A 25283-nucleotide genomic window follows, 5' to 3' on the forward strand; every position below is an offset into this window, starting at 1 on the left:
GAATATTTTAACCATGTCTGTCGACAGCAAATGTTAAAAATTCAGTCTTGCTTCGTAACTACGACGGATGGACTTAGAGAAACACATTCACTTACTTTAGGAGGAATTAGTGGAAATATGCTTGAAGTTGTCGTGGTATGAGAGACGGTTGTAGCCTCTGACGTACCGTCATGAATAAATTATCTTGAACTTATAAGAAATAGTGAAAACACCTAGGATGCGATAAAGGCACTGGTGCACAACTCAAGGAGTAAAAAGCGTTGCAGAATATACTCGTATAAATCACTCTGCATCGATGCATTTAATCTGCGAGGATATGTTGTAGCATTTTCTACTCGTTGAATTCCGCACCTTTTATACATATACATTAAGTTTTTGTTTGATTTCAGTGGAAGTAAATACAGCTGTAGCCAATTGTGATGATTATTTTTACCCATTATCTAGTGGCTCGAGCTACGAATATTTCGCTTGCTAAAAATTCATTCCACACAGGCGTCAGATACTACCGGATATTCCTGGTCTCTCGATCCCTGATCAGTTCCATGTTTCCGATATCGAATCGCTATCGCCGAGGGTCGTCACGGCCCTTTAATGGCGCTCATTTTATTTGACAGGCGCTGGCGCACATCGGCTCAGCGACTTCAAATGCCAATCAACAAAGAGAAATTTCCATCTAGAGACGCCGAGATAGAAGAAATGTAATCACAAACAGTATTTAACGTTTAGTTCACAGTAAATGATAAATTGCAACTGACACTTCTGGTGCAATGTAGCAGAGTATTTAGGACCCAACAGAAGTAGATTTTACGAGACAGAGAGTGAATAAAGTTCGAATCTCATTAAAACAAACTGAGAAGAATACCGTAATATGGGATAAACAGTCCTATTATAGGGGAAGAGCCCATCTTTCTGACTAGTGTAAAAATGAATCGTATTCTACAAGACTTAATTAATTATTTTTTCGAGAACGTCTTTCTTTTCAATATGATTTCAGGAGCAGATACCATATCAGAACAACAAAGACACTAAAGTTCACTTATTTAAAAGAATTATTGCACTATATTCAGTACGATTTCGCCCTTAATTCTGAAAAAGCATGTACAAGGGCTATTCGGAAAATAAGGTCCGATAGGTCGCGAAATGGAAACAATAGTCAAAATCCGATAACGTTCTGCACAGACATGTAGGGCTGTGTCTCTAGTATCGATCACGTTAAGTGACTTTTTTCAGTTATGAGAGTACATTGAGCATGTGCAGATGTCTAAAACAATATTTTCTCTCTTCAAGTATGGGTGCCCGCTGAGAGGTTTCGCCTGATTTCATGCAACCCCAGATAACGTACGTGTCATGCATTTCCTTCGTTAAGACAATTCTCGGCCTCACACTGCAGGGGCAATGAGGATGCCATTGCAGCGTTTCCGATTAGAAACATTTGACCACCGGCCACATAGTCCGACTTGGCTCCCTTTCATGTTCATCTCTGTTCACATGAAGCGCTGGCTATGAAAAACAACGTTTTGGCACAGACAAGAAACAATGCAAAATATTTTAGATTTTTGCAGTAGTTTCTATTTCGCGATCGGTCGGACACTATTTTCCGAATAGCCCTCGTATACTGAACTCTGCGCATGAAGACAGTACAATGCCAGTGATAAATTCAGTGAATGACTAAGATTTAGAAAGTGCAAGAATCTAAATTTTTTAGTGTTTCTATGCTTATTAGCAAAGGAATTATATGAGTCATATTTCCGCTGGGGCTTTATACCAAATATTGTTGACGTGGTCATTAGTCCAAAAATTTGCTCGATAGAGCTCTGTGAGATAGCCTGCCTCTATTCAAATGGTTCAAATGGCTCTGAGCACTACGCGACTTAACTTCTGAGGTCATTAGTCGCCTAGAACTTAGAACTACTTAAACCTAACTAACCTAAGGACATCACACACATCCATGCCCGAGGCAGGATTCGAACCTGCGACCGTAGCAGTCGCGCAGTTGTGGACTGAAGCGCCCAGAACCGCTCGGCCACCGCGGCCGGCTGCATTAGCATGTCAACTTCTGGTGGATGCTTCGCGATGTGTGCCCTCAACCTATCGTTTCTTTTAGTCATGTTGTGCCGTCAATTTACTTTCTTCTCTGTTAGATCCACCACCCTTTCATTAACTATGTGATCTACAGTTTAATCTTCAGTATTCTTCTGTAGCAGTACAGTGCTGTCTATCTGTACCGTTTATCGTCCACATTTCCCTTCTGTGCAAAGCTATGTTCCAAAGAAACGCTTTCAGGAAAGACATCATAAATTTATTTCCTAAAATTAAATTTATAGCTGATGTTAAAAACCTGCTCATTCTCAGAAACGCTTTTATTACTGTTGCATACATGAATTTTATATTTACTTTTCCCATTATTTTCCTTTCCTAATAGCAAAAATCTCCTGCAACCTTACAGTACATTATTTCCTAACCAGATTCCTTACCACTACCTGATTTAATTCGACTAAATCTTCGTTTCATTTATTCGATTTTCACCTTATAACCTCTGCACCTCTTATCAAGATGCTACCCATTCTGTTTAACTGTTCTCCCAACTTCTCAGTCGTCTCTAATAGAATTGTGGTGTCACTTTTATTTCTATCTCCTGAACTTTAATGTCGTTTCCAAATTTCTCCATGGTTTGATTTAATGCACGGCCAGTGTATAGGCTGAACGACATAATGGATAGGCTGCTAACTTCTTTCACTCCCTTTTCAAACACTTGTCTCCCTTTGATGTCATTCGACTCTTAAAATTACAAACTGATTTCTTTAGAAGTTGTTGATAACAGTTGACCCCCCCCCCCCCCCCCCCTCCACGTATTTTATCCCTGATCTTTCCGAAGTGAACGCCAGTCAAAACTATCAAAAGTTTTTTTAAACCTGCAATTACTATAAATGTGAGTGTTCCTTTTTGACTGCAGGAAGTAGGATCAGTACTGCATTCGGTGTTCCTACATTTCGTTGGAAGCTCTTCCTGATAGTTCTCGTGAGCGAGTTTTGACAGTCTCCTCATTCCTCTGTAACTAATTCGTTTTAGTGTACTTCAACCATGACTTACCGTATTAAAGTGATGGTTCGGTAATATTCATAACTCTCAGCTAAGAATGGTGGAAGGCCTCTATGTGGGTTTCTCATACTCTCTAGCGCCTAGTTACATATGCTGCACGCACACTTTGCAGCCGTAAGAGCCATATCTGCCATCATACGCTGTGACCTCAACTATGAGCTTCACCAGATTGCATCATGCCTTAAGAAACGTATACATTTTTTCAAACGTATGTTGGTATTAATTTTAAACCTCTCTCTTTCATATGGGGTCCGTGGTATCCGCGATTACATATTTTCTCCATTTTTGTGGCCGGATGCCTTTCCTGCCGCCACACGATGAGAAGTTATGTTGGGCCGTCTGTCTGTGAATTATGTAAACTTTGTTCTTTGCGTTATCGTATTTAAAGTGATTCCATGTCGTATTTTGTGAGGGGGAGAATAGGCATCAGCTCAGCATACCAAAACGGAAAACCGCTTACAGCCACAACCAAGACTGACAGGTTTCACAGACCAACGGTCGATAAATCGTTGTATGCATTCGGTCTGCGTACTCGTATTTCTCAGCTCCTTGTCTCAGTTAAGCTATAGGATCAGGTTCCTTAACAATTTATATATAATGTTATCGTATCATCTAACTAGCTGCGACAGACTGGCAACCACATTTTTTTAAAACTAAATCATATGTATTTCGAAAGCAATTCCATTCTTTGCTTCCTACGAGTTGACAAGATCTCAGAAGTCAGCTGATGTTAGTTAATTTCATTCACAAAAGTTAAATGCGAATAGTTATGTCACACTACACAAGAAAAATAAACTACATTCCGTATTCTTGTTAATTCCATAAGGACGAAATGTCTTCCAAGTCCTCTGTTGTCTCTAATAGAATTGCAGTGCCATTTTTATATTTTTCTCCTGAACTTTAATGTCATTTCCAAGTTCCTCTATGATTTCAGGCGAATTATCAGACGGCGCTTGACAATAATATTAAAAAGCAAACAATTTCCTAGTGTTTTTAAGCTTACAGTTATTTAAAAACAAATCGTTATTATGCAAGCAGTTATTCGGCTTGGCATTGATTGAAAGAGCTGTTGGATATTCTCCCAAGGGATATCGTACCAAAGTCTGTCCATTTGGCGAGTTAGGTCGTCAAAATCCCGAGCTGCTTCTAGGGGCCTCCCTACAACGCCCATAACGTTCTCAATTGGAGACTGTTATGGGTACGTTGCTGGCCGAGATAGTGTTTGGTACACAGTAGAAACTCTCAGCGTGTGTGGGCGCATTATTTTACTGAAATGTACACCCAGGAAGCCTTACCATGAAGGGCAACAAAACGGGGCGTAGAATACCGTCGACTGGGCTGTAAGGGTCCTGCTGATGACAACCAGCGGGATCCTGCTATGAAACGAAATGGCATCCCAAATATCACTTCTGGTTGTCTGATCGTATGGCGGGCGACGGGCAGGCTGGTATCACAACGGAGTCGGGCGTCTCCACGCGTATCTCACTGACTGGAGTAGAGCTGTGTTCAGTGATGAGTCCCGCTTCCAGCTGAACCGCGATGACCAGCGAAGACGTGTTGGAGACATTTCAGCAATATAATTGCCGCCCGCACACAACAAGGGTTTCTAATGCTGGTCTTCGTGCTTGCCAAACCCTACCTTGGCCAGCGAAGTAGCCGAATCTCTCTCCAATTGAGAACGTTCGGACCATTATGGGTAGAGCCCTTCGACCACCTCGGGATTTTGACTATCTAACGCTCCATTTGTACAGAATCTGGGACGACATCCCTCAAGAGGACATCCAACAACTCTGTCAATCAATGCCGAGGCGACTAACTGCTCACAAAACGTATACCGACGCGTTATTGACTTGCTCAAATTTGTGAAACTCATTCTCTTGAATAAATAATCCAGATTTTCTGAAAATGTAATCATTTGTATGTCTGTACATGTATGTCACATCTACCGATTTCAGTCCCATTCGGATAATTCCTTCGTGGTGTATTGTTTCGAACCTTGCTATTGCAACACTTCTATGTTAAAATAAGTTTCATCGGTCTTTTCTTTTCTTTTTTTTTTTTTTTTAAATCCAAGCACTAATGTCTCTTTAAGTCACGTAGCATTGCACACTACTGACAAAAAAAACGTTAATGACCAAGAGAACACAGTCGGATATCAACGTAAAGGTACGTTTACACTGGGATACATGTATCGCGACATGTATGAGCGACATGTCAATTTGACATGTCGCGATACATCACCTCATACAAAAATTCACGGAACTTGTATGCGGACCCTCGAGCTCATACATGTCGCGTATACATTTTGTATATCGCTTTTTGGCCATATACGCGACATGTATGAGCGACATTTGAAGAACTCGCGCATGCGCAGTACTATCATTTCCTGTCGCCTTGTCGACTGCCGCTTATTTCGACGATTAGCGTATGCGTAGTACCAGGCTCTTTGGCGGCTGTTTGAGTTTTGAAGGTGCCGACTGTCGTTTCGACGTTAATGTATCTGCATAGAATATCAAAAAGTGCCATATGCAACATTATTCTTCGTGTTTGAGGTGCCATTGTGCAAGTTTTATCCCAATAAGTGAAGGTAAAAGTTTTATATATATCAGAGTATGTAATACATTATATAATTTTTTCATGCATCTGGCACGTATATCAATGTTTTGCTGTTATTCCGGAGGCCTCGCGTGATAATGTTGACAACGGATGCCGACAATCGTGTGTGAGACGTTGGCATTAGCTACCGCGCGACAATGCAAATGTTTTGTCATGAAATCTTCGTTTTACGAGGAATCCCCAGTGGCTAAAAAACGGATTGTTACTGCCAACTGATCCTCTGGTGGAATCGCTTCCCGAAAGTTTGTGTTGGTTTTGGACACAAGAGGAGCCAAAAGTGATAACAAACCGCGGAAATCCTCCATACTCATCCTAACATAATTTCTAAAATATGCGCCATCCTCTAGCGTTAATTCGCGAGAAACTCTCTGTGCCACCATCTACGCTTCCTCCGCCTTTTCTTCTTATCATCTTCCAAAAGAGCAAGTGTATCAGCACATAAAAATGTGAAAACTTCCAAATCGTCGTCGGAAGCTATCGCACAGTGATACATATCAACCAGTGTAAACGCACGCTCATACATGTATGAGGTTGATACTTGTCAACTCATACAAGTCGCGATACATGTCGCAAAGTCGCATATACGTGTATCTCATACATGTGCCGATACAAATCGCAGTGTAAACGCACCTTAACTTCGTACAGGGACACACCATCAAGGAGGAACGTTGCAGTTCTCTGTGACGCATTTAACAGCTACCAGACTGCATTAGTGGTATTCGTGTTAGGTGTTGTTATCAGCGCTGGTAGGATATCTAAGGGGCAGAAACAGGGTCAGATCTTCAGTCATCACAGTGAAGAACACGAAGATGCCGCATACTTGTGTGAGGCAGCGTAACCAACACCTGCCAGACGGTGAAAGATATCTAATTTTGGATTCCTATTTGGCTGGATCGTCGAATCGTGCAGCATTCCGATTTTTGGAGTGTTTGGATGTGACAGTGATCTGATGTTATGGTCCATGGGAACGGAGGATTCGCAATTCAAGGTTCTAGTCGACAACGTCTGACCACCACAAGGAACGATAGCCGTATTGTGCACCAAGTACTAACATAAACGCCTGCCATCTGAGAACGAGTAGTGGACTTCCTGCAAAGTTACGTGTCATCATGCACCACTGGTTGGACATTACCAGCAGCCAGACTAGGAAATCATCATCCTATGCATACACTGCCGTTAACCTGACAACACAAACAGCTGCGTTTGGAGTGGTGCCGCGACAGGGGAGCATGGACTGCTGTTGGACAGCGTCGCACTGTTATGTGGTCAGCTACGAATCTAGGTTCTGTACCACCCCGGATGACCATCGCCGACTGGTATGAAGGAACCCGGGCGAGATCACATTCTCCAGTGTTTGTAAGGTCGCAGCAGTGTAACATGTGGCGTCTTAGTGTGTGGAGCCATCTATTACGATTTCAGGTCATGACTGCCAGTGAATAGGCGCACTCTGCCGGCACAGTGGTATGTTCAAAAATGGTTCAAATGACTCTGAGCACTATGGGACTTAACATATGAGGTCATCAGTCACCTACAACTTATAACTACTCAAACCTAACTAACTTAAGGACATCACATACATCCATGCCCGAGGCAGGATTCGAACCTGCGACCGTAGCAGCAGCGCGGTTCCGGACTGAAGCTCCTAGAACCGCTCGGCCACTCGACCGGCACAGTGGTATGTCACGGACGGACTTTCTCCTCATGTGTTACCTCTCATGCGATACTACCGTGAAGCTGTTTTTCAAAAGGACAATGGTAGTTCACCTATGGCGCATGTCTCTGTGAACTGTCTGCTTGATGTTGATGAGTACTGCCGTGACCAGCAAGATGCCCTGAACTGTCCCTAGTAGATCATATGTGTGGGACCAGCTCAGACATCAACCCCGTCCCAGGGCCAGTACTCAGCACATCATTGACAAAGTATAATAGTTGTGGGATATGTTGCCTCAGGATAAGACACATCGGCTTTTTGACGCCATTCCCATCCGCATATGAGCATGCATCCTGATCACGTAGGATGCAACGTCTTATTTTCTTTGTACATTTGATTTTACACTCAGTGACATAACATTACGTACCGTCTCAGTCCGTGAAGTTTCATTTCGTTTAATTAATACCCTACTCGAATGCCACCACACAGGCATGACACTGGGTGCGGAAGTGAGTAATATTTCTCGTGTATTGATACGGTATAATACCCGTTGTGTTACATACCAGCGCCGTAGTGTACCGCTTTTAGAACCGATGACCTATTTGTGTTGCAGGACGAAGGGCTACCTGTCGCTTGACGTGAACGTGACGCCGTTGGAGGTGAACCAGTGCGAGGCAAGCAGCGAGCCACCCCCGCGATCCGAGCTGCGGGCGTTCCACAGTACGCATAAGTGCCACAATGACACCACGCAGGTACGTCCGCAGCGACCGTAGTGTGACATTTACTAAACAAAAGATGTGGGAGTGGTCCTCAACTTTGGCTTTGGCGCTCTGAGGGCGAGGTGGCTAGGGAGTGAGTGAGGGACCAGGGCGTTTTTTATCGATAGGGAGGGGGGACGAAAAGGGGGGGGGGGCTGGGGTGCGACTAGGTTGTGTGAACTATGACTAATCATTTTTGAAAGGGGGGGGGGAGGAGGGGCTAAGGCCTTCAGACTGGTTTGTAGTGAGCTGACGTGAAATCCTCTCCTCGGAAACTTCTTCATCCCAATCACTAACACCTAACGCATTCCACTAATTCCTGGATATCTCTAGAGCACTCTCAAATACCATGGAGGCTGTATCTTGATATGGTACCACAAATCGTATCATCCTGCCCCTTATTCTTGTCAATGTTTTCCACGTATTCCTCACCTCACTTTGTCATTTCTTGCTTCATCAGTCCACTTAATTATGAATATTCTACTGTAGCACCACACCACAAACGCCTTGACTCTCTTCCGTTCCGGTTTTCCAAAAGTCCGTGTCTCACTGCCCCACAGTGCTGTGTTCCGAACGCACATTCTCAGAAATTTCTTCCTCAAATTACTTTCGACGCTAGCAGACTTCTCTTGACCAGAAATGCCCTTTTTGATAGTGCCAGTCAGCTTTTTATGTCCTCTTTCACGGGTTACACTACTGGCCACTAAAATTGCTACACCAAGAAGAAATGCAGAAGATAAACGGGCATTCAGTGGACAAATATATTATACTAGAACTGACATGTGATTACATTTACACACAATTTGGGTGCATAGATCCTGAGAAATCAGTACCCAGAACAACCACCTCTGGCCGTATTAACGGCCTTGATACGCCTGGCATTGAGTCAAACAGGGCTTGGATGGCGTGTACAGGTACAGCTGCCCATGCAGCTTCAACACGATACCACAGTTCATCAACAGTAGTGACTGGTGTATTGTGATGAGCCAGTTGCTCGGCCAACATTGACCAGACGTTTTCAACTGGTGACAGATCTGGAGAATGTACTGGCCAGGGCAGCAGTCAAACATTTTCTGTATCCAGAAAGGCCCGTACAGGACCTGCAACATGCGGTCGTGCATTATCCTGCTGAAATGTAGGGTTTCGCAGGGATCTAATGAAGGGTATAGCCACGGGTCGTAACACACCAGAAATGTAACGTCCACTGTCCAAAGTGCCGTCAAGGCGAACAGGAGGTGACCAAGATATGTAACCAATGGCACCCCATACCATCACCCCAGGTGATACGCCAGTATGGCGATGACGAATACACGCTTGCAATGTGCGTTCACCTCGATGTCGCCAAACACGGATGCGACCATCATGATGAACAGAACCTGGATTCATCCGAAAAAATGACGTATTGCCATTCTTTCACCCACGTTCGTCGTTGAGTACACCATTGCACGTGCTCCTGTCTGTGATGCAGCGTCAAGGGTAACCGCAGCCATGGTCTCAGAGCTGATAGTCCATGCTGCTGCAAATGTCGTCGAACGTTCGTGCAGATGGTTGTTGTCTTGCAAACGTCCCCATCTGTTGACTCAAGGATCGAGACGTGGCTGCACGATCCGTTACAGCCATGCGGATAAGATGCCTATCATCTCGATTGGTAGTGATACGAGGCCGTTGGGATCTAGCACGGCGTTCCGTATTACCCTCCTGAAACCATCGATTCCATATTCTGCTAACAGTCATTGCATCTCGACCAACGAGAGCAGCAATGTCGCGATACGATAAACAGCAATCGCTATAGGCTACAATTCGACCTTTATCAAAGTCGGAAACGTGATGGTACGCATTTCTCCTCCTTATACGAGGCATCATAACAACGTTTCACCAGGCAACACCGGTCAACTTCCGTTTGTGTATGAGAAATCGCTTGGAAACTTTCCTCATGTCAGCACGTTGTAGGTGTCGCCACCGGCGCCAACCTTGTGTGAATGTTCTTAAAAGCTAATCATTTGCATATCACAGCATCTTCTTGCTGTCGGTTAAATTTCGCCTCTGTAGCACGTCATCTTCGTGGTGTAGCAATTTTAATGCCCAGTAGTGTATTTTGCTTCCTAGGTTGCAGAATTCCTTAACCTTGTCCACTTTGTGGTTACCAATGTCGCTAAGTCCTTCGCTGTTCTCGTTTCTACTACTTTTCATTATTTTTATCTTTCGTCGATTTACTCTCAGTCCATATTCTGTCCTCTCATTGAGGATGGCAACGTCATCAGCGAACCTTGTCACTGATGCCTTATCGCCCAAGGCTTAATATTGCATCTGAACTTTTATTTCTGTCATTGATTCTTCGACGAATGGTTCAAACAGTAGGGCCGAAAGACTGCATCTTTGTCTTACACGCTTTTTAATCCAACCGTTTCATTCTCGTTTTTCCATTCTTAATTTTCCCTCTGGTTTCTCTCGTAAACTGCATAGTCCCCGTTTTCCCCTACAGCTTACAGTTATTTTACGGAGAATTTCGAACATCTTCCACCAATGTATGTTGCCGAATGCTTTTCTAGGTCGACAAATCCTATGAAGGTATCTTGATTTTCCTTGACTCTCGCATCCGTTAACAAGCAATACGTCAGAAATGCCTGTCTGGTGCCTTTACCTTTCCAAAAGCCAAACTGATCGTCATCCAATAGGTCCCCAGTTTTTTTCACCAAAAATTAGTACACCGAACCTGGAATAGTAATAAATGAAGACTTTTTCTGATGTATTTTCAGTTTATCTCAAAACTCTTAAAGAAAGACGAAAATCCTTCGATAATTAAGAAACATTATAAAATACAATTTCCAAAAATTATAAACGCGCATTTTAATATTTGAAAATGCTCGGGACAGCTGTTGAATCTGAGAGATTTTTTCACAGGTGGTACAAGTTTTGAATGGACAAGGAAACCGATAGAAGGATAATATATTGAGTCTTCTCTCCCGCTTTTGCTTGTTTATTTGTCCCGCAGTGGTGCAGGATCGACATGGGTAGTAAAGAAATTGGCATGGAATTTCAGAAGGTTGAACGAGATGACAATAGATTGAGTCAAACCCGGTTTTTGCCGAAGCGTAGAAAATAAATATTGGGATTTTTAAAGAACTTTAATTTTTGTTATAAGTGTCTTAGTAATTTCTTTTAAAGGTGTTAAACATTATGAAATTATCTGGTTTCTTTCAGCTTTCAAGCTAAGCCATATTTGTATCCAAATGTAGAAAAATAATCGGTTTATTGGAAACATCGATACATATTTTGATAAATGGCACAGTATCGATGGCGCCATGCCATATACTCCATCGAACGAAATATCGATGTATACAAGTGTTTAAGAAAGAAGTGTCGCATATACCCACAAGAAGTAATGTTAATCAAAGATGATGAAGAAGTGAGATGTCCAGAAACCAAAACCTTTTGATATGTAGACCAGTCTGTCCTCCCAATCTCATTCGTTTTTGACGTTGAAGCAGACATTATAGGCAGTCCTGAAAATAACACTCTCTTTGGGGGATACCCACAACAGTTGAAAAAAATTTTCATGATGAATAAATCCGCTCCAGTTGTACTTGCTATATATTGTATTTGGAGAAATCGTACAGACGACCCGATATTCCGGATATGAATTTCATCTTCACACGCTTTATCGCGTACTAGAAAATCGTACTAGACGCGTAAAAAGTCCAGTACAATTATCAGTGAGCATGGGGTAAACGGGGCGATATAAGTACCAGCTTTCCGCACGTCGTGGAAGCCCAGGTCGCAATCATGTTCCTGAAAACGGGATTTACATCTTGTAACCCTGGTTGTGTATACGATTTTATCAAAATAAAGCCTTTGTCAAGCAGAGCTGGAGTGGATTTATTCACGATGGAAAAGTCCTGTGGGTGGTTATTTCATATCCTGACACGTCCTCCAGCCCTTCTTCTTTGTGAATCACCGAGCGAGGTGGCGCAGTGGTTTGACACTGGACTCGCATTCGGAAGGACGACGGTTCAATCCCGCGTCCGCCCATCCTGATTTAGGTTTTCCGTGATTTCCCTAAATCACTCCAGGCAAATGCCGGGATGGTTCCTCTGAAAGGGCACGGCCGACTTCCTTCCCTAATCCGATGAGACCGATGACCACGCTGTCTGGTCTCCTTCCCCAAACCAACCAACCTTTGTGAATCATGCACTCTTTCAAACACGTTGGATTCCATTCAGGTTGCGTTACATGCATTAGTCATACACTACCATAACGTCTACACATTGTCGTTAGTTTTGGCATGCACCAATGCCTTTAAATGTCACCATGACCGGAAATGCAAAAGACTCAGATTTGTCGCCATGCAACTGGACCTCCTCGATCAATCCATCGTCAATGAAACGTTGTAGTGAGGTAGTATCGCCAGGTCCGCATAAAACGGGATGGTGCCCGTCGTTCAGAAACCACAATTGCTGTCTTTTTGTAAGGATAATGTTCTCCAGCATTGCCGGTAATTCATCACACAAGTATTGGTGATACACAGCTCCCGTTTATGAGTTTGGTTTAGAATGTGGCCATATGTCACCGACAATCCTGCCCACACACTGATTCTGATACGACCCTGATGCCTCACTTTCATAATTGCTGAAGGATCTGAGTCTGCGCACATGTACGCATTGTGATAGTTTACTATACCATATCTTGTGAATTCTGTCTCGTATGTAAATTAATGCAATCTGTGAAATACGGATCTTCAGCGATTGTTCTAGAAATTAGTGGTGGCACTCTGTAATCGGGAATGGTGATCTGCTACTCGAAGAGAATGCGGAAGTCTCATGTGGTATGGATAAATCAACTGCTCGTGCGGAACTGACCACGGCAACTCCAGTCGTACGCACGCTTGTCTGAGCATCATCTCCGGTGTGTGAATTGTGCAAGGCCTACCGCGGTCCATTGTCCTTGCTGCAAACGGTTTAGTCTTCGCAAGCCGTTGGAATAGCCTGCTGAACATTCTTGCACATGGAATGGCGCTTTGTGGATGTCGTTCGGCATACATTACACTTGCTTGACGATTTCTACCTTCAGCTAAAACGTAACAGAAGTCCATGCCTGCCATTTCCCTCGTGGGGACAGAAGGCTTTCTTTGCACTGTTTATAGTAGACTTTGTTCACTTTGAACGGAACAATTGATCTTGTGTTGCTAAGGTAGTGAAGGAGCAGCACAACCTCAAATGATTCAAGTAGCAGATCGTTGCCCTGCTGTAACTGGTACCAGCGCCATCATCAGAGTCCTGTAAATTACAGACTTTGGACAGCCTACCCCATCCAGTACTACACATTACACTCTACAGCTATTGGTTTCCGAACTTATACACTGTCCAGTCACATTAATGTCACCATCTGTCAAAAGTCTGAATAACCACTTTTGCAGCGCGGATCGCTGCAGGTCGTGCAGGAAGAGTGTCAGTGAGGTTCTGGAAGGTATCGACAGGAACGTGGACCCATGCGAGTCTATTGCTGTACTCAGCCAAGCTAGGTTTCTTGGTTGATGATCCATGGCGCCAAAAGCCAAATCGAGATGGTGAGTCTGGTGGGCAGAGGTGAAAAGTAAATCATCCAGTTCTCTTCGAACCACGCACGTACACTGCGAGCTGTGTGATAGACTGCATTGTCCTGCTGGAAGATGCCATAGTGCCGAGGAAAGACAAACTCCACATAAGGGGCGGACATGGTCCCCAATGATAACTGTATACCTATGTTGATCCATTGTGGCTTCCAGAATGCCACGAAAACATTCCCCAGACCGAAATACTCCCTTCTGGTTGTTTGTTTTCAGATATTTCGCGCCCTACAAGCCAACGGCCATCTGTCGCAGCCGTTTTCACCCGTATCCTCTATGGACCGTGGTGCACCACAGTTGTCTCGGTGTCGGTTTTACGTAGCGGTGTTTTACCATACAGGGTATACATTAACCAAGCAACCTTTTTACAAACTTAGCCGTTTCGGAAATGCTCCCACCGTTGGCCAGAAAGCCAATGATCATGCCCTTCTGGACGTCAGATGAATCGCTCTGTTTCCGCTTACGGCGACACCTGCACGATTTTCCACGTCCCCCACACGCCTTAGTTACCCTCCGTTGTTAGTGCTGTCACCTTCCGTCTGTGAGTGGTTACTCAACCGTGATGATGATCATGGGCGAGTGTAACTGGATAGTGCAGTTATAAGAATTTTTCTCCCCCTTTTCACCAATACTGCCTCATGTTGGAAACTGTGAATTTTCTTAAACACCCTGAACTTTGTAAGGTGTACCCCTACTTGACGCTCCCTTGTGTTCACTTTGCAGTGCGAGCTCCGGCCGAGCCCCGGCTGGGTGCGTGGCGGCTACGTTTGCCGCTGTCGGGAGGGCTTCTACTCGCCGCACCACGGCGGCGTCTTCAACGGCACGCTGGTGGAAGGTGAGTACTAGTCTGTCTGCTGTGTGTATCAGCTGTCGGGTATACAGGTGTTGGACAAAAATACGGAAAAACAGCGAGAAATCCATACTCGAACATAAATGCAGATGCTGCTCAATCCTTGAGATGGTGCTGTTGCATTTGACCACGAATGGCGCCCATTGAATGCCGTCAGTACATTCGAAGTGTCAGTCGTGGTCATAATAATGTTATTATGGTGCATTACGTCTGACCTCAGTGAATTCGAACGTTGGCAAACTGTTGGTGCTCGTATAGTGCCTGCTTTCGTAACCAAAGTAGCCGAAGTGGTTGGTGTTTCAAAAGACACCACATGCTGTGTATGTAAGGGTAACTGATCATTTTATTTTACATAACTTGCTATCAAATGTACACGTCAGTTTTAGGGTTGGTTTAACAACTGAAAATTCTATACTCTCTCTTATTTGTAAGGTGTTGAATGGATTAAACAAAAGGCTGGCATCTCTTTTTGATTTAATTAATGCGTTTGATTGTGTTGATCACAAAATATTGCTTCAGAAATTGGACAATTCTGGAATACGGGGAGTAGCGCATAACTGGTTCACCTCTTACTTCAATAAGAGACAGCAAAAGGTCATTCTCCACAGTGTTGAGATTGGCTATGACGTGGGATCTGAATAGGGCACGGTTAAACGTGGCTTGCCCCAGGGACCAGTGCTGGGGCCACTCTTGTTCCTTATTTATATAAATGATATGCTCTCTAGTATTACAGGTAATTCTAAAATATTTCTGTTTGCTGATGACACTTGCTTGGTAGTATGGGATGTCTGCACCGTTGGCACTGTTTGAAATAGTGCAGTTCAAGACACAACTTCATGGGGTGCAGAAAATAAACCAACGCAAAATCACAGTAAGATTTAGTTTTTACAGTTTCTAAGACACAGTTCAACAATATCTGACGTTTTAATTTCACAGAATGGGCATATGATTAGTGAAACTGAACAGTTTAAATTTCTAGGTGTTCATATAACCTGTCGTGCAGAGCCCACGTTCAGGATCTTAATGCTGCCATTTCTACTATTCGAACGGTATCTGATGTAAGTGATAGTTCAGCACAAAAAGTAGTCTACTTTCCTTAGTTTCATTCACGTATGAGTTATGGTGTTTTATTTTGTGGTAACTCTTACTATTCTGAAATTATATTTTTGGCTCAGAAAGGAGCGGTTCGGGCAATAAGCGGTGTAAGTTCGCAAGCCTTTTGTCGATCCCTGTTCATTAGTCTGCGTATTCTGACATTTTCCTCTCAATATTTACTGTCGTCTCTTCTTAACAGTATCGGCTTATTACCAAGAATTAGCAGCTTTCATTCGGTTAATATTAAGCAGAAATCAAATCTGCATTTGGATTGCACTTCATTGAATCTTGCGCAGAAAGGCGTGCAGTATACTGCTGCATCCATTTTCAGTAAGCTACCACATGAATTCAAAAATCTTAACAGTAATCGACGCGCTTTCAAATCGAAACTTAAGAGTTTGCTCATTGGTCACTCCTTCAACTCTGACGAGGAGTTCCTTGAAAAATTAAGCTGGTTCTTGTGTTATATTGTTGATTGCGTTTACATAAACTTATAACTTGTCTTCTTTTGGTTCACAAACATTTTATTTCATCTATTATTGTAATTTCATGTACTGACACTTTCATGACCCGGGACCTAGACGTGTAAAATAAAAAATAAATAAAGAGACTTATAAAGCAGCAAAACATCATCCACATGTCGCAATGCGTACGCGGACGCGGACGCAATTGTATGATGAATAATCGTGACAGACGGTCATTAAACAGCATTGCGACGAAAAATAGAAAGACGGCAGCTGAAAAACTCACTGCAGAATTGAATATCGCACTCACGAACCGCGTCAGCACCAAAACAACACGAAGGCAGCTCCATAATAATGGAATTTCCGAGTGAGCTGGAGTTCCAAAGTTATTCAGCAATGATTTCCCGTAAGAGGAAAACGAGGTGGCAAAGCCATAAAACCGGGACTATGGAGCGTTTTAAGAAAGTGTCCTTTGGACTGTTGACTCTTGTTACACATTAATTCCAACTTCTGGTGAATCTTACGTCCAAAGGGTGAAACGTGGCGTGTGTTCGGTGATGATTTGCGCAACCTATCATGGTATTCCATGAGCCCTTTCGTTACTCTGTCAGATCGCATTACTGCCAAGGGTTGTGTAGCCATTATGGGTGAGATTCATCCAGTGGTACAAAGTGATGATGTGTTCCAAGAGGACAGAGCGCCTCTTCACACAGCACGCATCGTCCAGGACTGGTTTTGTGAGCACGAGACGGAACTGTTGTATGTCTCCTGGCCACAACACGCAACAGATATCAGTATTAATCAGCCTTTGTTGTCTACTCTTGAGAGAAGGATGCGTAATCGCTATCCACCTCCACCACTGTTACCTGAACTAGTGACCTTTTTGCAGCAAGCTTTGTAAACGATTCCCTTTAAAACTATACAGGACTTACATTTATCCATTCCAAGACAATTGGAAGCTGCTTTTTCTGCCAGCTGTTTTAATACTCAGAATTAGTCATGCTTACGACTAGCTCTTGGACTGTACGCTATTTTCTCAATGTCATTATCAGAAAACCGTGGCTTTTGTGTGGTACAGGATATTTCAATCTTTGGCTTACGTTTTTACCACTTACGTATTTGCTCTAAGTGAACATATAGTCCTTCCCCGGTTAAAAAAAAATTATTTCTCAGAAACCATGCTAGGTATAGCTTTAGGGTTTGTAGATAACGGTAGCTTAACCCGTGCAGTTTTTGTGCATACACTCCCACATGTGCTCTGTTTGTTGCCCGTAGAATGATTACGCAGTACTTAATTTTCTCGATATTGTGGCAGTATTGGCTAGTAGGGTTAAAGGATGGGTTGATTAAATCCTACCTTCACATTGCATAATCTACAAAATATCCCCAAAAGCGACACAAATTGCTGCAGTAGCCAAAGTTACCTCAATGGGCTTGATAATCCATTGTATGACAAACAGATTACCATTCAGGAGTACTGGCTCAACTGGATTATGAAAATTTCCTGATTCTAACCTGCTTCTTTGTAATTCGTAAACCAGTTAAGGATAACTGGATTCCTTACAATACCAGGCAGTCTGAAAAATATCAAATCAGTTTATCAACCGAAATTAATTCATTATACTATACCACTAATCAGGCAATCAACCACACTCTGCTACCACTGTTTTACGATGGTACTGGCCAGTAGGATGAAAGGACTGTATCGATTGACTGAGTTCGAGATACCAGACAGTAATTATGTATTTATGTTTAGCATAAGCAATGCAAAAAGGGAGAACAGTTTTCAGACACAGATTTTAACTTTATGTCAAACAATAAAACTAGGACACACGAAGTTTTATAGATCAAAGGCTGCCTGACTACAAATCTATATCAGTACCAAAAGATTAACAAAACATGCTAAGAAGAATTAAAATATCATATTAACAATCAACACCATAGTAGAGAACAGTTAAATAAGCTAAATAATGATACACTAAGGTTAAAAACCAAACTTCAGAAATTGTATTGAATATTGACGATCGGATTTTTAACATACACAATTGCAAAAATTAACAACACTAGCTCCCCTTTTACAAAGAGTATCAATTTTTGCTGTTTAATTTGGCTGCCATTGACATCCATCTTGGTACAAGAAAATCAAGCTATATCCTCACATACAGCGTATCCTGTACATGAAAGTTAACAAAGCAATGATTTACCTGAAACAGTTCATAATGAGGCACAGAACGCAGCAATCCTCTATCAACATTAATAACGTGCATGTAGCCAGTCGTACCCTACAGTCGGTCTCTTTAATACACTCTGTTGTAAGAGCCTGCGTTTAAGAATTTACTTAACATTGTCTGTGACGAGTTAGGTAAACACAATTAGTTACGGAAGTCTTTTCTTGATAAAACTGTTTCCATGACAGTTACAAAAATCTCAGTTCACTTTAACCGCTCAAACACTTTCTTTCTTAGAACAGCTAGTCATTTCCATGTATTGGTTATGCCATAGCACAGCGTGTCCAAAACGGCAGAAAACGCGGCTGTTTCTGGGATCCAACTTAAGAAAGCCATATGTTCCATCACTCCAAGTGTGTGCTTTGCCAACAAGGGCACGAAGTAGCTTCACTGCGTTCGCGCATCCTCAGAAGTGGAACAAATCCAGCATTCGGCTCGCAGCAAACTTTGGTATTGTAGGCCGTATCCACAGTCAACAGACTCGCAGTTCAGCTCACAAAACACTCTCTTCTTGCCCACTCGGTGCCACCACGTTCTACATCTTCCGCAAGAGAGGGCTCATTGTCTTACTGGAGTAGTGTCAACCTCTCTACTAAAAGGAAACAAAGCGCCACCCTTGGCACGATGTCTATGCCAACATCACTTCCGTCACTGCCTCTACAGCATCACTTATTCACGCCGCAGGAGTTTACATATCAGCAGCTGGTAAACTGATCACTTTATCCTTTATGTAACAGCATAGAAAAGGCGGAACGGGTTTTGTCTGGTAAACATATTGGCCATGATGTTGGACCACCTCTGCACATCCATCTGTCCGGAAACGTTTCATCCTAGAACACTCACTCAGGCGGTGCTCAATCTTATCGAAACGCTATTCACGGTTGAAATTTCTGTAACTGGATGCAACGTGAAGTTCCAACACGTCCCAGCAGACTGTTGCCATATTGGTAGGCTCAGTCAAAAATAATTGTGTTGTTCATTGAGCCGTACCACACATTCACTTTTCTGCTGTCCCTTACCTTCTGTGCCACAATTTGTGGAGTCGGAGGGCATTATGCCTGTTTTCCTCTCCGCGGATATGAAACACCGCTTCAGCAGAAAAACGAATTTTACTAGACTAGGCATTGTCAACACCGACTCGTCCCACCGTCTTCTTAGCACACTTTCCGCCTCTGGGTCTATCAGCTGGCTGCAAAGCTTGCAGGAGTTACAAAAATGGTTCAGATGGCTCCAAACGCTATAGGACTTAACATCTGAGGTCACCAGTCCCCTAGACTGAGAACTATGGAAACGTAACTAACCTAAGGACATCACACACATCCATGCCCGAGGCAGGATTTGAACCTGCGACCGTAGCAGCCGCGTGGTTCCGGACTGAAGGGCCTAGAACCACTCGGCCACAACGGCCGGCTTGCAGGAGTTAAACTTTATATGCATGTAAACGTAGCTATTTGTGGCAAATCTTCACCAGTGTGCTCTGAGGTATGCCTGTTACCTGGGAACAAGGCGCTTCGATTTTCGCGGACTGTGTTGAAATGCTGTGCCTACGGTTCAACAGTGTCGTAACTCGCTCCGGGTCTGCTGCTTCTGGCGCTCTCACTAACACTGGTAGTCTCATTATACGTTTCATGCCGTCCTCTGATGCTCCTCATATCTGGCAGATCTTGAACACAGGCGTATCGAATTGAAATGTAATAGGCGACCGTGTTTCACTAAACCTCAAAACACTTTGTGCTATCCCCTCCACGGACACTGCTGCTGCAGCAGCACTCGTAAACGACGCTGCTTGGAACTAGAGAGACAGAAAAGATATCCGACTCAGTCATAGCACATGTATAAGTGTGTCCAAAACATTCCATCACTTTATCTCCTATTTGCAACAAACCGCATAGCTGTATTTACCACAGTCGTGCCATCTGATAATGATGAAAAGACTTTGTGCTCACCTGTGCATTCACTATCAGTCGGCTACGTGTGTTCAATACGTAGTACGTTGATTCACATTACATAGACAAATTCGCAGTTTCAGAAGTATGAGAATGATGGTTGCACTACAGACTCGTACTAGGACGCAGCTTGCGTGGAATAACCGCCGAGCACGTTCGTTTTCGTCTTCCTTCAACGCACATAAACAATAAGATCACTACAGGTAATGTGAAAACTCCATGAGGAACATAAATGTTATACATCGGAGAACCACGGTGAAATCAAATGTTGTAACCAGTCATTTCACGGAAGCTTCATTCGAACACGACTTTGTAGATCAACCATCATTCTCACATTTTTGAAACTGAAAATTTATGTTGATACTGGGAAAACTCGCCAATAAACGAACTTGCCACGCATTCTGATTCGAGCACCTGTGCCGTCTGACAGTGGATACATATGTAGGAAGTTCAGAAAGTAAGTTACATTTGTCGTCCCACACCCTACAGTCGTCGAATTACGACACCGAATTTATTTCTTTATTTAATGGAACTACGCAAGTTTTTCTGTGGCATTTGAAAGAATTTTCTATCAACATAACAGCGCCCCAAACCACTGTGCCGCCCACAGGAGAAGAGAGGTTCCACAAACATCTGCCCCTTATACCAAATGTAAGTAAACACGTAACTCAGGGGTGGTTCCTGTGTTTATTATCATGGCTGTCATAACAAGTGGTCAAAATGTTGACCTTGAGCATTCCTGCACACAGTGAAGTAATTCTGGAGAAACAATACTGCATGTTGAGTTTCACCTGGAGTTACGGGAGCACAAGCATGAGAGAGAAAGCACGTCATACCTTAGGGAGTCTTTGGCGTTTCATAATAGACCTCTTGCTTTAATTTTCGTCGCAGATAAAAGTATAGAAGTCTTAAGTTTGGTGAATATGCAGACCATTTCGTGTTTCCTGAACGACCGTTCCAGTACTCTCCACACGTTTCCGTAAGAGGGCCTGTCATTAAATGAGCGGAATAGGATGGACATCCATCATGTTCGTAACACACTGATTACCCCATGTCTAGTGGGGTGTGGCTCTGAGCACTATGGGACTCAACTGCTGAGGTCATTAGTCCCCTAGATCTTAGAACTAGTTAAACCTAACTAACCTAAGGACATCACAAACATCCATGCCCGAGGCAGGATTCGAACCTGCGACCGTAGCGGTCTTGCGGTTCCAGACTGCAGCGCCTTTAACCGCACGGCCACTTCGGCCAGCTCAGTGGGGTGTCTTCGAATAACTGTGCCATAGGCATATTTTAGGAATTCGAACTATTTGGGTATATTTACATTCCCATAAATAAAATAAGGATCAATGATGCAGGTCTTGAAAAATAAGCACCATATGCTGACATACCAAGAGTGTTGTTTTGACCCACATCTTTGAGTCAGCGTGGATTTACAGCTGAGTGGCAGTGCCTATTGCGAATGTTGACTTGCGCATGGATCATAAACGACTTTTCTACCTTAAACAAAATTATGCGTAGATGTGCCGCATCACTTTGTACTTATTGTAGATAACATTCGGAGAACTGTAACCAATTTGGAAGTCATCGCCATGAAGCTGCAGATTCAATGAAATGTGAAGAGGATGAAATGTGATGGAATGCAGAACACTCGTTTGGTTCATTCCTCTCGAACTTCCGAGATACCTCTTAACGTCATCTGTATTGTGTATTGCTGCTGCTAAAGTGTTATTTTTTTTTCTTTCAGCACTTCTTCTTTTTTCTCCTTGGCGTATTGTAAACATCAAAAGTCCGGTTGTTAGAAATGTTTTCGTATATTGTACGCAAAGAAAGATTCTGAGTGCTAGGTGCGATCTGGATACTTTTCACCATACAAACGTAAGCTGGACTAACAGTTTGGCGATATTCGCTACACACGATATTCACTTATTTGACTGTCGTATACACTGTGAATGTCTCAACAGTTTTACGAGCAATTTATCAGAGAGCTATAACATAAGAATACGGACCGATGTACTTCAAGCTTGATGGTAAACACAAGTACAAAACCAGAGTTACGTGCCCCCTCACATTTGGTATAATAGGGCAGACGTTTGTAGATCTACTTCTCCTGGTGGCATGATACTGATGTGCGGCGCTGTTTTCTTGATGCTATTTTATCAAATCCCTTACATGTTATATCGTGGAACTTCTGTCAGGAACTTTTTTAAAATTCCATTGAAAAAGGTATATAGTTCCATCAGAAAAACCGACAAAAATTTATTGTAAACGTTAGGAAATTCGCCATATTGTCTGCCATAAGTTGGCGAAAACTTCACCTCGATATATTAATTCATTCTCGATATATTTGGGGTTGGCTGTCTTTGCTGCCACGTCCTGTGTACAGTATGCAGATAAAGCCATATGGAAGAGAATCACAAGACAGTCAGATATCACCCATAGAGTCTTCTGGGTCACAGTGCTAAGTTACTTTGGTTATATTTTGGCTGTTAGTATAGTCTCATGCTGAAACTGACAGCCAAGTGTGAGAGCACCGGTGCAGAACCTCGAAACCAGTTCATAAAACCTATGGCTGCATCGTGGAGGATAAGGACGTTTAAAAATTAGTCGCTCTCTGTTCAATGAGATGCGCAGAAATCGTGGCAGTGCGCACAGACTGGTTGGCGCTAGCGGCCGTATTCCTTTAAGGCAGGGACGGCCCAGAATTCGGCTTGCGAGTCGTGCCCTGCTACGAATGCCATAGGCACAGCCTGGCTACACATCTGAGAGCGAGGAAGGGGAAGAGGGAAAACTGCGAACTGGCCGCATTTAAATGCCAGTGCCGTCGCGCTACATTAGATTTGGATTTATATTTCACATTTCGCAACAACGTAGATCACAAGCAAAACACATTTTCAGTATTATTTAATAATTTTTGGTGCCCTGAAGATATAATTTTTGTTTGATACAAACTGTCGGCTTAAGGGAAGACACAGAAGTTTCATAGATTTTCGCACACAGTTTGCCACGTGCTGTGATCAGACAAAACTACTTTGATCCAGCCATAACTGTGAGTTCTTTCATTGCTCTGGGAGACAGCTTATCAAATTTGAGCACGTGAAATATTAGTTCACTTTATTACATAAAATTAATAAAAGACTTATTTCGACACGGTTCATTGCCACAGGAGTGCTTGATAATTGACAACAGTAGCTGACTATGAAATATAAATAAACTGTTCTCTTACGGTACAAAATGCGATATTTACTAAAGTATATTTCATCAGAAACTTTAGCAGTCACTGTCCTACATGCTGATGTTGACTGCTGCAGCTGAGTTAACGAACTGGGGCAGGGCTCTTGCACACTCGACTCTATATTGACCTCAGCGCGATGACGCTGCCGTGTAGAGAGGGAGGCATGGTTTCCCGCAGCGCCTCCTATTCATTGTTGCGGGTCGCAGCGCCACCGCGCTAATGCTTGTGGCCTCGATTCGCTTTGCCGACTTTGGTGTGGCATCGCGATCTCTGGATGATACCACACCACGTAATCGTGATACACTCCTGGAAATGGAAAAAAGAACACATTGACACCGGTGTGTCAGACCCACCATACTTGCTCCGGACACTGCGAGAGGGCTGTACAAGCAATGATCACACGCACGGCACAGCGGACACACCAGGAACCGCGGTGTTGGCCGTCGAATGGCGCTAGCTGCGCAGCATTTGTGCACCGCCGCCGTCAGTGTCAGCCAGTTTGCCGTGGCATACGGAGCTCCATCGCAGTCTTTAACACTGGTAGCATGCCGCGACAGCGTGGACGTGAACCGTATGTGCAGTTGACGGACTTTGAGCGAGGGCGTATAGTGGGCATGCGGGAGGCCGGGTGGACGTACCGCCGAATTGCTCAACACGTGGGGCGTGAGGTCTCCACAGTACATCGATGTTGTCGCCAGTGGTCGGCGGAAGGTGCACGTGCCCGTCGACCTGGGACCGGACCGCAGCGACGCACGGATGCACGCCAAGACCGTAGGATCCTACGCAGTGCCGTAGGGGACCGCACCGCCACTTCCCAGCAAATTAGGGACACTGTTGCTCCTGGGGTATCGGCGAGGACCATTCGCAACCGTCTCCATGAAGCTGGGCTACGGTCCCGCACACCGTTAGGCCGTCTTCCGCTCACGCCCCAACATCGTGCAGCCCGCCTCCAGTGTTGTCGCGACAGGCGTGAATGGAGGGACGAATGGAGACGTGTCGTCTTCAGCGATGAGAGTCGCTTCTGCCTTGGTGCCAATGATGGTCGTATGCGTGTTTGGCGCCGTGCAGGTGAGCGCCACAATCAGGACTGCATACGACCGAGGCACACAGGGCCAACACCCGGCATCATGGTGTGGGGAGCGATCTCCTACACTGGCCGTACACCACTGGTGATCGTCGAGGGGACACTGAATAATGCACGGTACATCCAAACCGTCATCGAACCCATCGTTCTACCATTCCTAGACCGGCAATGGAACGTGCTGTTCCAACAGGACAATGCACGTCCGCATGTATCCCGTGCCACCCAACGTGCTCTAGAAGGTGTAAGTCAACTACCCTGGCCAGCAAGATCTCCGGATCTGTCCCCCACTGAGCATGTTTGGGACTGGATGAAGCGTCGTCTCACGCGGTCTGCACGTCCAGCACAAACGCTGGTCCAACTGAGGCGCCAGGTGGAAATGGCATGGCAAGCCGTTCCACAGGACTACATCCAGCATCTCTACGATCGTCTCCATGGGAGAATAGCAGCCTGTATTGCTGCGAAAGGTGGATATACACTGTACTAGTGCCGACATTGTGCATGCTCTGTTGCCTGTGTCTATGTGCCTGTGGTTCTGTCAGTGTGATCATGTGATGTATCTGACCCCAGGAATGTGTCAATAAAGTTTCCCCTTCCTGGGACAATGAATTCACGGTGTTCTTATTTCAATTTCCAGGAGTGTATATTTTGTTTCATA

The 25283-nt window shown here is 43.9% G+C and overlaps 1 protein-coding gene across 1 annotated transcript in view; it reads left to right on the forward strand.

Annotated features, from left to right (window-relative positions):
• The window catches only part of LOC124594537 (probable G-protein coupled receptor CG31760), a 1575154-nt gene that overhangs the window by 1330591 nt on the left and 219280 nt on the right, over positions 1 to 25283 (forward strand). Inside the window, exons 7-8 of the mRNA XM_047132910.1 lie at positions 7980 to 8118; positions 14450 to 14561. Of these exons, the coding sequence (XP_046988866.1) occupies positions 7980 to 8118; positions 14450 to 14561 (251 nt within the window). The remainder of the gene's footprint in view (positions 1 to 7979; positions 8119 to 14449; positions 14562 to 25283) is intronic.

Source organism: Schistocerca americana, chromosome 2, assembly GCF_021461395.2.
Source record: "Schistocerca americana isolate TAMUIC-IGC-003095 chromosome 2, iqSchAmer2.1, whole genome shotgun sequence".
Classification (NCBI taxonomy): Eukaryota; Metazoa; Arthropoda; class Insecta; order Orthoptera; family Acrididae; genus Schistocerca; species Schistocerca americana.